Source organism: Panthera uncia, assembly GCF_023721935.1.
Source record: "Panthera uncia isolate 11264 chromosome C1 unlocalized genomic scaffold, Puncia_PCG_1.0 HiC_scaffold_4, whole genome shotgun sequence".
NCBI classification, from domain to species: domain Eukaryota; kingdom Metazoa; phylum Chordata; class Mammalia; order Carnivora; family Felidae; genus Panthera; species Panthera uncia.
This window is the reverse complement of record NW_026057585.1, coordinates 26,636,206-26,651,614: the sequence shown is the minus strand read 5'-3', so window position 1 is coordinate 26,651,614 and position 15,409 is coordinate 26,636,206. Positions and strand designations below refer to the sequence as shown.

At 34.7% G+C, this 15,409-nt stretch overlaps 1 protein-coding gene across 3 annotated transcripts in view; it reads left to right on the top strand.

Moving 5' to 3' along the window:
* FNBP1L (formin binding protein 1 like) overlaps positions 1 to 15,409 on the top strand; it is a 122,437-nt gene that overhangs the window by 103,189 nt on the left and 3,839 nt on the right. For 2 of the 3 annotated variants that reach the window (XM_049616794.1, XM_049616793.1), the window contains exons 10-13: positions 7,470 to 7,579; positions 11,240 to 11,372; positions 11,749 to 11,843; positions 13,954 to 14,102. In XM_049616794.1, the coding sequence (XP_049472751.1) occupies positions 7,470 to 7,579; positions 11,240 to 11,372; positions 11,749 to 11,843; positions 13,954 to 14,102 (487 nt within the window). Of the gene's footprint in view, positions 1 to 4,486; positions 4,502 to 7,469; positions 7,580 to 11,239; positions 11,373 to 11,748; positions 11,844 to 13,953; positions 14,103 to 15,409 lie in introns of all 3 variants that reach the window. The other variant, XM_049616795.1, reaches the window with a different exon arrangement.

Here is a 15,409-nt window from a genome sequence, read left to right as displayed (position 1 = left end):
AAAGCCAGTAGGAATGAGTCTGTATTATACAGTACAGGTAACCCGTATTCATTTTTAAAAGCCCTTAACACTTGTTGGAAACACTTAAGAAATCATTAGGGATTTTCTTTTGCCTGACTTAGGAGGGCAGAATTCCCATCTTTCTTCTCTATGATGATTTAGATTTTATTAAATATTCTGCTGTTATGAAAAATGACTGTTTAGCAGCTATATTTTTGTAATTGTTTCTGTATCTTACACATTGAGTCTACCAGATCCAGTTAACAGTAATCTATACAGTATAGTTACAGAGATATCAAATAGTTGTGTGAAATTTAGGCAGTTAGAACTGTGAGCTTTGGAGAGAGAAGTTTAAATATGTGACCTCTTCATTTTTATTGAATAAGTTATAGGTGGAATTATAAAATCTACATTTTATAAAATTGTAGAACTTAAAAGTATCTGCTTAGTTATTATTTGTCTTATTTCCACTTACTGCTTTAGTTTTAAATATTAGAACATTGTTTTGGGGGAGCCAGTTCCAGAAGGTCAAAATCCTCCTACTTTTGTTATTACCGTACCAAAGGAGAAAAAGCAATATGTAAGGTAGAAAATATGACAGATAAATCGACTAGGATATTGGAGGATAGAGCAGAAAGGAAAGTTTATTACAATCTTGGCATTGACATTTTTCTTTTTTAGTGTTTATTTTTGAGACAGAGAAAGACAGCATGAGCAAGGGAGAGGCAAAGGGAGAGGGAGACAGAATCTGAAGCAGGCTCCAGGCTCTGAGCTATCAGCACAGAGGCTTGAACTCATGAACCACAAGATCATGACCTGAGCAAAGTCGGACGCTTAACTGCCATCCAGGGGCCCCGACATTTTTCATTTTGATTGGTATTCGGTTTATCAGATTCTATTTCAAAATTAACCTATGGAGATATTTTTCTTCCAGTTAAGAATTTTCTCAATATAGGAAAATCCAAAAAGAAGAACTTCTTAAAAAATAATTTATTTTTTTATTTTTATTTTCATTAAAAAAAATTTTTTTTACTGCTTTTGTTTTATTTTTGAGAGAGAGAGAAAGAGAGAGACAGACAGACTGTGAGTAGGGCAGGGGCAGAGAGAGAGGGAGACAGAATCCGAAGCAGACTCCAGACTTTGAGCTGTCAGTACAGAGCCTCACGTGGGGCTGGAACTCAACAAACTGTGAGATCATGACCTGAGCCAAAGTCAGATGCTTAACCGACTGAGCCACCCAGGTGCCCCTAAATGTTTTTATTTTTGAGAGAGAGAGAGTGAGCAGGGGAGGGGCAGAGAGACGTAGAAAGAGAATCCCAGGCAGGCTCTGCACTGACAGTAGAGAGCCCAATGCGGGGCTCAAACTCAAGAACCATGAGATCATGACCTGAGCAGAAGTCAGATGCTTAACCTACTGAGCCACCTAGGCTCCCCAAAAAAGAAGAGAAGCTTTAAGAAGCCAGGTGGTTTTTTTTTTTTTTTAAACATGGATTTACATGTCAGTCCATTCACTTACAAAATAAGTCTTAAGGTATTTTGGGGGGAAATTTTTGTTTTTTGGTTTTGTTTTTTGTTTTTGTTTTTTTTTGTAAAAGGACCTGTGCATACAAATTGGTGTAGAATAAAGCAAAACTGAGAGAGATAGAATTCTCTTATTTTTAATGTTTATTTTTGAGAGGGTGCAAGTTGGGGAGGGTTAGGGAGGGGAGAAAAGAGAATTAGAAGCGGGCTGTGCTCTGGTAGTCTGACAGCAGCAAGCCTGATTTGGGGCTCGAACTCATAAACTGTGAGATCATGACCCAAGTCAAAGTCAGACGCTCAACCAGCTAAGCCACCCAGGTGCCCCAAGTCTTAAGGATTTTAAAAGCTGATGAGTTGTACCATTCAAATCAGAAACTCTTGTTTTGAACTATGTTTGCTACATTGTTTTTTGTTAATATTATATTTTTAAAATATTTATTTTTGAGAGAGCATTAGCGGGGGAGGGGCACAAAGAGAGAGAGAGAGAAAGAGAGAGAGAGAGAGAGAGAGAGAGAGAAAGAAATAATGAATCCCAAGCAGGTTCTGCACTGTCCGGGGTGAGCCTGACATGGGGCTCAAACTCACGAACTGTGAGATCATAACCTGAGCTGGAATCGAGAGTCAGATGCTTTAACCAACTGAGCCACCCAGGCGACCTATTGTTTTTCCTGAATATCTGCTTTTGGCTTTCTAAAAAATTATAATTTTTCTTTTTTTTTCTATATAAAGTTCCTAATATTTTTAAGGATCTGAGAAATGTTATATTGGACCAGTGTTTTTGAATTTGATGGTTGATACCATTAGACCTTTTCTGAGGGATGATGGTGTATAGTTTTCCTTATGTGAAATCAGGAGCTAACCATTAATGGATAATTGGTGCACACCTCAACTTAACTATTTAATATAGAAACAAATATTTTTTACTATATAACTGTTTCATTTGAGATTGTTGGGTAATCCTTTTTTTTTGGAAGTAGATTTATCTAGCAATAACAAGTCCATATTATCTGTCTAAATTATTCATGGTCTGAAAGACTTCATAGTCATATTTGTAAGCTTTTTATTTATTCAGAATACAGTTATCAGTATTTTCCTATCTTTAAAAGAAATCTAATAATTTTAATAATTTATATTTATATTATATTTAAAATCTAATCATTTTAATTGCCTAATTTCCTTTTTAGTTCCCTTGTGTATTTATTAAGGTATGGGGGTATGTGAAATTTTCTAGTTATAGATACATGATAATTGTATATGAGAGGAAGATATTTATGTATTGAACATGACTTACTTAAAAGAAAACTTGAATATTTTTCTAATATTTTACAAAGAACTTGAGTTTTTTGTATCCCTAAATCTAAGGTTAGTGTACCATAAATTAATTTTATAATTGATATAAAACTAGACTAACTAAAACCTGAACCATTCGATATTTCAGTTATAATTATCTTAATGTTTTCTCTGAAGCATATTAATACATAAACTGGAAAAATAATTTTTATTTCACTTAGAAATTTAGCTGGGGAAAATTATAAAAGATAAATTCAAATATTCTACATATTTTGTTTCTTGTGCTCTATATAATTTTGTCTTAATAATATTAAAGAAGACCATGAATATCTTTTTAAAACTTGTTAACCTTTTTACCAGGAATTTTGTGATCCTAAAATAAGTTGTGCTTTTTGTTCCCTGAAACTACTGACAGTCTAAAGAATGTTAAGCTTAATTGGAAAGCTACTGGATAGCAAATGTCATCTTTCTTATCATCATAACCATTAATATATACAGCCAATTCATTGGAGATAAGGGGTAGATATTTTTGTCAGTTATTTATTAAAGTTCATATTTTTTATGTGAAATTCTTCTACCTGACATCCCCCTTCTTTAAACATCGTGATTTAGAAAACAGGGAAAAATAAAAATTTTAGAGGTTGCAAGCCATGATGAATGAAGATTAATTGAAGATTAGCTTTGTAAAGCCAAATTGCATATTACGGGTCACAAGGAGTGTGTGTGTGTGTGTGTGTGTGTGTGCGCATGGACACATGTGTGCACACGTGTGTTTACTTGGTATGTTTGGTAGATGCATTGCCAGTTGCAGAGCCCTGCTAACCCACCTCATGTGGGACGGACACACACAGACACACACACACACCATTAGTGTATATATGTGTGGTACATACCGCACGAGTAGTATATATACTGTATGAGAGCACTCTGGCTATATCCTTTTATATTTTCAGAAAGAAAAATTTTATCTAGTTTTCTTTCTAAAAATTGACGTTATATTTTTAGTGTTGCTTATTGAGCATATGGATTTCAGAAAAACTGAAAAGTAGACACTCCGTTTTCAAAGCACCATTCAACCCATGTATTTGTGTCTGTTAAGAAATATGTATGGGAAACTTGAATCTGGGTGACTCATTGTTTTGATAATGGGTTTCTAATGTGTCTGTACATTTTTTAAAAAAACCTTATAACTAAGGTAGAAATGTTACCCTTGACATATTTAAATTCAAAAAGTGTTTTGAACTATAGCAGTTCCTGTGATGCCAGTTTGTTTAATGCATTGGGAAGAGTTTTTCATTTTTTAATACTTCATAGAAGAGTTTTTCAAGTGGCTAATATTGGATCTTTATATTTAGCTCTTCAAATATTAGTATTTTGAGAATGAAGAACTATAAGTAAAATCCACTTACGGAGAATTTCTATTTACTTTTAAGTTTTTGTTGCATTTAGAAAATATCTGCCCATTATCATCAGTGTATTTTTTTTTTTTTTGCAAGTAATTTACTTTCCCCAAAATGTGCTTAAAATTGTTTTTCTGGCATAATTGTTTGGATTGTGAAATGTTCATGATTTATTTTAATATTGTAAAAAAAAAAAGTATAAGTTATTGCATCTTCTGTATTGATTTCATGTGAATAATTTACCATTTCTTTCTGTTTTCCATTGAACTATTCAGTGGTCGGTGAAGATGGTAAGCCTTATGTGCTGATCTATATACTGTGCCAACATTAAATAATCTCAAAACTTTTTTTTTTTTTTAAGTTTATTCTGAGAGAGAGAGAGAGAGAGAGAGTGAGCGAGCGAGCATGAGCTGGGGAGGGGCAGATAGGGAGACAGAGGATTCCAAGCAGGCTCCATGCTGTCAGCACAGAGCCTTGTGTGGGGCTCAAACTCCCAAACCACAAGATCATGACCTGAGCTGAAATCAAGAGTCAGACACTTCACACCCAGGTGCCACTCAAAACATTGTGGTTTTTTTTTTTTTTTTTTAATTCAGACTAAGTAGTAAGGTACAACCTTACATTTTCACCTTGTATGTGTCTTTTCTTGTTATAATTTGATCCATAGTCCAACATATGCCAGTATTTCTTGATGTCATAAAATTCTAAAATAATATGGTTAACTTTAATCAACCTATTAAGTTCCTAAATGTTACTGAGTGGAGTCCTTGTCATGTTACAGAGCATAAAATTATAGTTAATCATTAAGTTACATGGTAGAACAAAAGTTCATATTTTTACACAAGGAAAATTAAAAATGATTTTTAATGTCTTTTAAAAAGATTGTATACATGTTATTTGTAGTTTATCACAAGAATCATTAGATTTTCAAAATAGTAAGAAAGAAAATTTCCTACTAATTTCATTAGAGAGTCAGTACTTTCTTCTGTAGTACTGAATGGGAATAAAAGCACACATAATCTAAATATAGTATGTGCTTGCGCAGTTGTGGGTGAGTGTGTGTGTGTGTGTGTGTGTGTGAGTGAGGTGGTCCTTTATGCATTTCAATCACATTAATGGAACTGCATTGTGAAGACCTAACCCCCAAATCATTGGGGGTTGCATAGTTTCTTATTTTTAGAAAGTAGACCACTCTCTTTCAGACCAGTTTCTTTCAGACTTTCAGTTTAGCCTTTTTAAAATGTATTCCCTTGTAGTAGAAGTTGTCAATAAATACCTCACAGGTCTTTATATCCATTGGAAATAGTGTTTAGCTCTCAAATTCTATAAAAGAATAGGTTATGTCAAAATGGGATATTAGAAATGCTTTCATACCTACTGTTACTAAATTTGAGAACAAGGTTTGATTAGGGGTAAGTGGGAAGCAGGCAGGTTTACTTACAGGTAATTGTGAGTTTATTGTAATACCAAAAAATACCCACATTGAAATATATTTCTTTACTTCACTAGATAGTTTTTCAAAATTTTAAGAAATATTTAAAAATATATAGATTAAAAGTTTTATCTTTGGCACATATATAATACTTTTCAAAACCTACATCTGAAGTTAGATTAAAACCGACAACTTACATTAATAATTGACCACTAAATTTAAAGGCACCTTGCATAGGAAATTCTGCCATTCATTTATTTAGGTCAGATTTGGTTGATTGACATTTTATTATTTCTGCTACTTGGTAGATTAAAAAACCAAAACCACTTAGACAAGATGCCCTATTTTTTAAGGTGAGCTTGTTGAATATCCATAATGTATAGGCCACTTGGGGAAAATTCTGGAGATTCTGTTATTAATGAAATGTTAACCTTTGATCATGGTTCTATCCTAAGAGTGAGTTTTCTCTTTTTTTAAAAGTCAGGGAAACATTCTTAAAGATGGTGAAATAAAGCTACTAAGTATTATAGGCATAAATGGCCCAGAGAGCAAGGATGAGTTTCATTTCAACAATACTTTAAAAATTGAACTGGCATATTCTTCAAATCACCATTTAATTTTCTTTTAATTTTTTTTTTTTTTTTTAACGTTTATTATTGAAAGAGAGCGTGAGCAGGGGAGGGGCAGAGGGAGAGGGAGACACAGAATCTGAAGCAGGCTCCAGGCTCTGAGCTGTCAGCACAGAGCCCAACGCGGGGCTCAAAGTCACAAACCGTGAGATCATGACCTGAGCCGAAGTCGGACGCTTAACCGACTGAGCCACTCAGGCACCCCTCATATCGCCATTTAAAAAAGAAAAATGAAGAGTGATAGGTATCATCAATTTTTAGAGTGTATCAAAACTTATGTAAATATGGGTTTATGGTAAATAGAATCAATAGTTGCTAATATTGGCTCTGTTGTGTAACCTCTAATATGAGTGACATGATTAACACTTAAGATGGGAAAGACATAATTTGAATCAGGAGTTTACAACTAAATACTAGTACTTTTTCCTAAATGATAGTTTCTTGAATATTAAAACATTAAAAATTTTTCAAACATCAAGCATCTTTCCTAAAGAAGGATCACATCTTTAATCTTTGGATTTTATCTTTCTTTTGGGAAAAACTGAGGTATGTTATTGGTTGTGCAAAAGGATAATTGAAAATAAACTCCTTATTAGAATAATTTCTACTTTCAGTTCACACAGTGGATAGTTTTACCTTTTGTATGTTTTGGTTCTAAAGAGTGGTTTAATAAGTGTAATCATTCAGAGACTATGCAATATTAAAATATATTTCACCAGTTAGATTATCTCTGTGAGGTAAGTTGCCTACTTATTTGTATAAGCTTTTCATATTTGCAGTCTGAACATTCACAGTATTTGATTTGGGAATGTGGTGATGTTATATAAAGAACAATAATTTGTATAGGTGAGAAATGTTATGTGTTTCCATTTTGTTGTTGTTGCTGTAAGAAGGTTCATATGTATTTATTTTAACTGCCAAGACCTGAAAATGATGTGATAGTGGTCATTACCAATTTTCTTTATCTGGTTATATTTTTACCTGTTCTATTTCATGATTTCATAAACTGGAATTCAAGCTTTGTTCAATATAGTTGTTTTAATTTACATACACATATCTGTGTAGATTTCTTCTTAAAAGTTTGGGGCTAATTTTAAATTAAACTTAAAACTGATGTGTGTTTTTATTTTATAGCGGGTATATTTAAAAAAGAAAATTTCCTCAAGATGTCTTTTATAATTTAGATTCTCTTTTCAGGGCCCAGCACTGGAAGATTTCAGTCATCTGCCACCAGAACAGAGACGTAAAAAACTACAGCAACGCATCGATGAACTTAACAGAGAACTACAAAAAGAATCAGACCAAAAGTATTCTTCTATTAAGTCTTTTTTACCATTATTATTCCTTTTGGGGTATACTTTGAATGATATGTTTAAATGTGATGTATCGAAGATATAAAAATCATATATCCTAATTAAAATATCTTTTGAGGGAAAAATACACTCCTAAACTTTGCAAAATTTTATGGTTGCTGTGTGATAAATGAAAATGAAATGTTAGTTTCTTAGGTTGCAGTTTACTTATTGGATGATAATAGTCCATGTCCTCAATAATATTGCAAACAGTTTAATGGTTCATTATCAACAGTAGTTTTCACCAACATTAACCGCCTCTTACACCTTGATACTTTCATTTTGCTTTGATACATAAATTGAGCTCAGTAGAAACCTAAGGCTATAATTATTTTGTTTGCAGCAAGTTAGCATACAGTACTTGATTACTTATAGCTTCAGATTCATTGACTCATTGCTGTAATTTTTTTTCAATTTTATAAAAAGTTTCCTTTGGTTCAGTTTTGTTTTAATGAACAGATATTTATGATGAATAAAGGGTTATTACAGTGAATTGGTGCCTTACTGTCTGCTTTTATAGTAAAGATAAAATTGGAGCTTAAACTATAGCACAATTGACAGTTTTTGGAGGGTTTTGTTTTTGGTTTTTTTGTAGCTCAGGCAGTTTCGTTCCAGATTTTTATTTTTTTTTTTAATTGAAGTATAGTTGACACGCATCACATTAGTTTCAGGTGTAGAAATGATTTAAATTTTGATGTTAAGAATTATACATTAGGGGCGCCTGGGTGGCGCAGTCGGTTAAGCGTCCGACTTCAGCCAGGTCACGATCTCGCAGTCCGTGAGTTCGAGCCCCGCGTCAGGCTCTGGGCTGATGGCTCGGAGCCTGGAGCCTGTTTCTGATTCTGTGTCTCCCTCTCTCTCTGCCCCTCCCCCGTTCATGCTCTGTCTCTCTCTGTCCCAAAAATAAATTAAAAAAAAAAAAAAAAAAGAATTATACATTAGGTATAATGGGATGCTTAATCATAAATGAAACACTGTAATATAGTTAATTCTCATTATTTGTGGTAGTTATGTTTTTTTAATTTTTATTTATTTTTTTAATTTACATCCAAGTTAGCATATAGTGCAACAGTGATTTCAGAAGGAGATTCCTTAATGCCCCTTACCCACTTACCCCATCCTCCCTCTCACAACCCTTCCAGTAACCATCTGTTTGTTCTCCATATTTAAGAGTCTCTTACGTTTTATCCCCCTCCCTGTTTTTGTATTATTTTTGCTTCCCTTCCCTTATGTTCATCTATTTTGTATCTTAAAGTCATACGAGTGAAGTCATATGATATTTGTCTTTCTCTAATTTTGCTTAGCATAACACCCTCTAGTAGTTCCATCTATGTAGTTGAAAATGGCAAGATTTCATTCTTTTTGATTGCTGAGTAATAACTCCATTGTGTGTGTGTGTGTGTGTGTGTGTGTGTGTGTGTGTGTGTACATATATATATATATACACCACATCTTTATCCATTCATCCATCAATGGACATTTGGGCTCTTTCCATACTTTGGCTATTGTTCATAGTGCTACTATAAACATTGGGATGCATGTGTCCCTTTGAGACAGCACACCTGTATCCCATGGACAAATGCCTAGTAGTGCAATTGCTGGGTCGTATGGTAGTTCTGTTTTTACTGTTTCCACAGTGGCTGCACCAGCTTGCATTCCCACCAACAATGCAAAAGAGATCCTCTGTCTCTGCATCCTCGCCAACATCTGTTGTTGCCTGAATTGTTCATGTTAGCCATTCTGGCAGGTGTGAGGTGGTATCTCATTGTGGTTTTGCTTTGTATTTCCCTGATGATGAGTGATGTTGAGCCTTTTTTCATATGTTGGTTGGCCATCAGAGTGTCTTCTTTGGAGAAGCATCTATTCATATCTTTTGCCCATTTCTTTATTGGATTGTTTTTTGGGTGTTGAGTTTGATAAGTTCTTTATAGATTTCAGATACTAACCCTTTATCTGATATGTCGTTTGCAAATATCTTCTCCCACTCTGTTGGTTGCCTTTTTGTTTTGCTGATAGTTTCCTTTGCTGTGCAGAAGCTTTTTATTTTGATGAGGTCACAATAGTTCATTTTTGCTTTTGTTTCCCTTGCCTCTGGAGATGTGTAGGGTAAGAAGTTGCTGCAGCTGAGGTCAAAGAGGTTTTTGTGTGCTTTCTCCCCAAGGATTTTGATGGCTTCCTGTCTTACATTTAGGTCTTTCATCCATTTTGAGTTTCTTTTTGTGTATGGTGTAACAAAGTGGTCTAGGTTCATTTTTCTGCATGTTGCTGTCCAGTTTTTCCAGCATGTGATAGTTATGTACTATAAAGTTATTGTGAGCACTGAATTCGTGAAGACTGAAATGGAAAATACAGGTTTAGGCTCCATTTAGCCTCTGGCCACAACATTTTCATCACCTGGTCAGTTATAACCTTGTTTTATGTGTGTTTCTATTTGAAGACTCATTATAATATATACTGTTGGTTTATTAACTTTGAACTCAGGGCTGATAGCACTGTAACTCATGCCTGAACAAAGTCTATCTAACCACCTAACATTTTTTCCATAAGGCATCTCACAGCCTTCTTACACTTAGAAACACTAGACAGTACTTCAGCACTACACTTAGGGGCTTATTTTAAAAAGAAAAAGCAATAAAGAGCACAGAATTAAAAAAAAAAAAAGGCACTAGATGGACCCCGAAAAGGATACTTGTTCAGAGTGTCTAAAACTTAGGAAAGAAAGAAGGCTGAAATTACTTGAATCTTCTAAAGATAGGTGATATTAAAATAGTAGAGTCAATTATATTTCAGTAAAACTAGAAAGTAGAAGGGATCGTTTTCAAAAAGACGTATAAGATGAGATGAGAAGAAACCTCTGTCATTTTATGTAACACATTTAAAGGATGAGCAGAAGTTGAGAAAGAGCCACTGAAGGACATTATGAGACAGTAGAGGTGAGAAGAAAGGAAAAGAAAATGTAACTTCTAGGAAATTAAGAAGGAAAAGAGTTGTTAGCCAGTAATGTCAGATATTAGAGGAAGTCACAGTGCTGATTGAGGCATACATAACCTACAGTGGTGTGATTAGAGAAATGAGGAGATGAATGAGCTGGGAGAGGGTCAAGTTAAAGATGTATTCCTATTTCTAGCATGGATGAGTGGGAGGCTAAAGATGCTGTGAACTAAGGAGGAATATATGTCTATGGAGGAATATAATGAATTTGATTTGGGACATGATGAGTTTAAGAATATTGAGGAATATTCTTCCAGTCCTTGATTAAACCTATATAAGTACAAAGACACATACGTGTGTGTGTGTGTATACACACACAATATACATATATGTAATATATACTTACGTATGTTACATATATAAAATCTCATAAATGAGAAGCAAGAAATGAAAAATCTCTTTTTTTATTCCAAATGTTTTAAGACGGTCTTCATAAATTGCTCACTCTATACAATCATCTTTATGCACATTATCTTTAAACAGGTAATGTTTGACTATATTTAAAGAGATGTTATTACTCTCTCAAGATAGGCTACATGAGAGCCCCCCAAATCAAATGAAACTCTTTTATCTGGGAACATATGAAGTGAATATTTAATTCTGTGACTTCCTTCTCATTTTCAGAGAAGCACTCAACAAAATGAAAGATGTGTATGAGAAAAATCCACAAATGGGGGATCCAGGGAGTTTGCAGCCTAAATTAGCAGAGACCATGAATAACATTGACCGCCTACGAATGGAAATCCACAAGAATGAGGTAGGTTTGTTACTTTGCAGTTGTCTAAGACAAATTCATTTGTATAAACTTCATTATGATAAATTGATTTTTGCTACAATTTTATCTTCAAATATTTAATTTTAGGGTTACTATCTAAAAGAAAGAAATCATTATGGTCTGTAGTCTTTAGAATTAGTCCCTCATTCAAGTTTTTCTTTTTAATTAAAACTTTATGTAAAACTAAACATTTATGCTTCTCAGCTATGAAGTTGATCGTTGGTCAAACTGGAATAAAGGTTTCCATTCTCTAAGAATTACGTAATTATAAAAACTCAAAGCACATATTAATTGTAGACTATCTTTTGAGCTTTTAAGAATACTTACTAAGCCCAGTTTTATTTATTTTTTTCCTAAGGCTTGGCTCTCTGAAGTTGAAGGCAAAACAGGTGGGAGAGGAGACAGAAGACATAGCAGTGACATAAATCATCTTGTAACACAAGGACGAGAAAGGTCACTTTTTGCATTTTATTTGTATTTTTTTCCCTCAAACTTTTTTTCACTTTTTTCTAAATTTCGTTCTAAATTTTGTACTAAAATTCATTCTAAATTCCATACAGTTCTTTTTCTTCTTCCTTGATGTAATGGGTTTGGCTTTTAATAGCGTTAGTCTTATGAACCTAAATGATTTTGTTTCTTTACAGTAGTTACACATAAAATATGAAATTTCCCATTGCTGGTTTGTTCTAGTTTGTCATGCATCCAAAAACAAAGGTATGAACATAGAAAATTTGTGGAGCTACTGTCTGAAGGCATAGGCTCCTCAGACCTGGGAAGATTCCCTTAAGGTTTAGATGGAGTTGGATGGCTTATGCTGAAGAAAAACTTAACTGTTAAATTGCTCAAAGTTTTGTGAAGGAAAAAACAATATTTTTAGTTTGAGTCAGAGCTTCCAAAAGGCATTTTGCTAAGTTTCCATGCTTTCATACCATTTGTGACAGTTTCCCCCTCTGTGTATATGTCTCTCCCCACTCTGCCCCCACTAAGAGCCAACAAATTAGAATTCTCCTTAGAGAAAATTTGAGAGATATAGTATCAAATCTTGGTTACTACTTACAGTGTAATTTGAGCAAGTCATTTTTAATGATCTCTGAGTCCCAGTTTCCTAAAATACAGAGATTAAGATCTCTATCATACAGGGGTGCCTGGATGGCTCAGTTGGTTAAGCGTCGTCTGACTCTTGATTTTAGCTCAGGTCATGAACTCCCCTTTTGTGAGATCAGCCTTGCATCGGGCTCTGCCCTGACAGCACAGAGCATGCTTGGGATTCTCTCCTCCACTTTCCCCTTCCCATTCTCTATCTCAAAAATGCATAAACTTGAAATAGAAAAATAAAATACCTATCATATAGCGTTATTAGTAATAAATGAAGTAATGTACATAGAGCACCTCATAATAAAATACCTGGGAACAGTATGTGCTTGAGAAATGTTAGTTCTTCCTTCTCAAACTCTTACCACTTTTTGAAAGAGTACCTGTATATCAAGAGAAACCCACAAATATACTGGTTTTCTTACTAGTTAAAACCTAGATTAAAGTAATCTAATCTCTCTTGTTTGTGTTATTTAAGAACGTGGCTTTTAGGCATACTAAAAGTGCTTTTAATTTCTGATCATACAGATTTTCCATTATCTTGTTCAGTTATTTGATTCTTTAGCAAAATTATTAACATTTTTTCTCTCTTTGACTTAAAAATATTTTAAGGAAAAAGATGCCTATGGGTTTATCTGTTCTTTTGGATTTTCTGAGTTTTACTAACCTCCCTGTTAGCATGATTAATTGGAAGTTAACTTTATTAGGAGTCTTTTTGCTTTCAGTGACAATAAATATGAAAAGGGATTTTATTGGCTTGCTTTAGGGAGAGCTTGATCTAAGAGCTCAGATGATATCCGCAGGACTGTTTCTCTCCACCTCACAGTTCTACCTTCCATTATATTGGCTTCATTTGAAGGCTTCATATGGTGATCTTCCAAAGCACTGGGCTCATATTTCTCCAGGTCCAAGTCCAGTGGAAAAGGAAGGGAGGGAGCTTCTCTTCAGTCCTAAGGAAAAGTCTCTGTGGGTCTTTTCTATCTGACCAGGTTATAAGCCTACTCGTTAACTATTCACTCTGACCACACAAGTGCTGTGCTGAGACGGGCCCTCTGGAGCCAGGACAGAACTCCCCAGGAAGTCTGTGAACTGACCATGGGTCTGGGTGGGTCTCCTGTGGAATTTTAGGGTTCTTTTGCCAAAAGAGGAGGTGATAAATCCGGGATGATGAAAGGCAAGTATTCCCTACATTTCTCCATTTTATCTCTGGACCCAGTGATAGACCTATTTGTTGAATGCATGCCATATGCCTAGAACACTGTAATTTTTTAGTTTCAGGAACTTCAACAAAGAAGCATTTTGTATTGCAGGCAATTTATATATATCATAAACATTTAAGAAAATGAAGGCTTAATTTGAACTGTGTCATTGATATTTAGTTCTGTGAATTGATCCTGAGATCAACCTTCAGATAGCATGAAAAGTTTCCATCTTTGTGATACTTGATGAGATAAACTTCTATGTTTTATAGTCCTGAGGGAAGTTACACTGATGATGCAAACCAAGAAGTCCGAGGGCCACCCCAACAACATGGTCATCACAATGAGTTCGATGATGAATTTGAAGATGACGATCCCTTGCCTGCTATTGGACACTGCAAAGCTATCTACCCTTTTGATGGTATGATTTTCTTTTGTATTTGATAACATTGGTTCCTTAAAGTCTGTATACACTGAAACATGTACTTAGGTGTCCTTAGCTAAATAATACATTGTCAGAAAATTATAATTCCAGCTCATTAGTATGAATATTTTTGTTTAACTGTATTACAAATAGAGGTTTTTCTTTTATACATGACGCTGAAAGAAAATTACCGGTGTTATCAGCATCCTAGTACAGATTTTTATTTGACTGTCAACTTTGGTTGATACAGAATTTAATTTCCCCCAGAGATCTTACTAATGCTACATGTAATCACTAAATTTAAGCAGCTTGAGCAGGTGGCTCAGAACCTAGGAAGTGGAAGTCTAGTGGATGCCACTATAAGCTCTTCCTTGTAACTTGCTAACATTGAGAGACAGGTACAAGGCAAATGGCATAGCTAAATGTCCCTATTATAGCTTGACTCTGTACGTCATATTTTCTGGTGAGAAAAGGAGAGAATGTAGTAGCTTCTGACTATGCCATCCTTCCCCTGTGAGAGGTGGGGAGCAATCCCTGTGAGGGAAGGAAGACATTGTGGTTCTCTCTTGCAGATTTTTCTGCTTGTGGACTTGAAAAATCCTTTTCCTCAATTCTGAGGAGAAGAGTAACACTTTCACAAATAAATTGTTATAAAATGGCATATGACTTAAGGTCCTTCCCCACCCATCCGTTGTATTAAAGTTGAGTAAAGTTTTTAATTACTCCTCATTCTGAGAAAATAATACTGAATAAGGGCTTGCTATAATGTGACCTAGAGAATTTAACATGTTAAATGAAGACTGATTTGTGAAAACTGTTACTGCTAAGTGGGTTGGGAGTGGTTGGCAATGGGGAAGAAAGAGAGCCCTGAGGTTCATGAGGTTTTGAAGGAAGTTTGTGCTTTGTGGCTGTGACTATTCTGCTTTCACCGTCACCAGAGGTGAACCTGTGTTTTTGTCTGCTCTCTTTCAAAACTATATTCTTCTTTCTTCCCGCCCTCTCACAGTCTTAATATTTTCCTGATTTACACGTCATGAATTTTCTAGACAGCAGTGCCACTCAGATTTGGGAAAAGAGTTGGAGAAGTGAAATAGGAGTTAGAGTATCCTGTAAAATCATATAATGTCATTGAGCTCAGATACTTCATCTGTTATATGGGGGTGATATTAATAATGCCAGTTTCTCAGGGCCACTGTCCAGTTCCAGGGAGATAATGTTATATATGAAAGTGTTGGATAAACTACAAAAGCATCATAGAGCTGTTGCTAATAAGATCTTGTCACTGGGCTCTTGGTTCTAGGTAT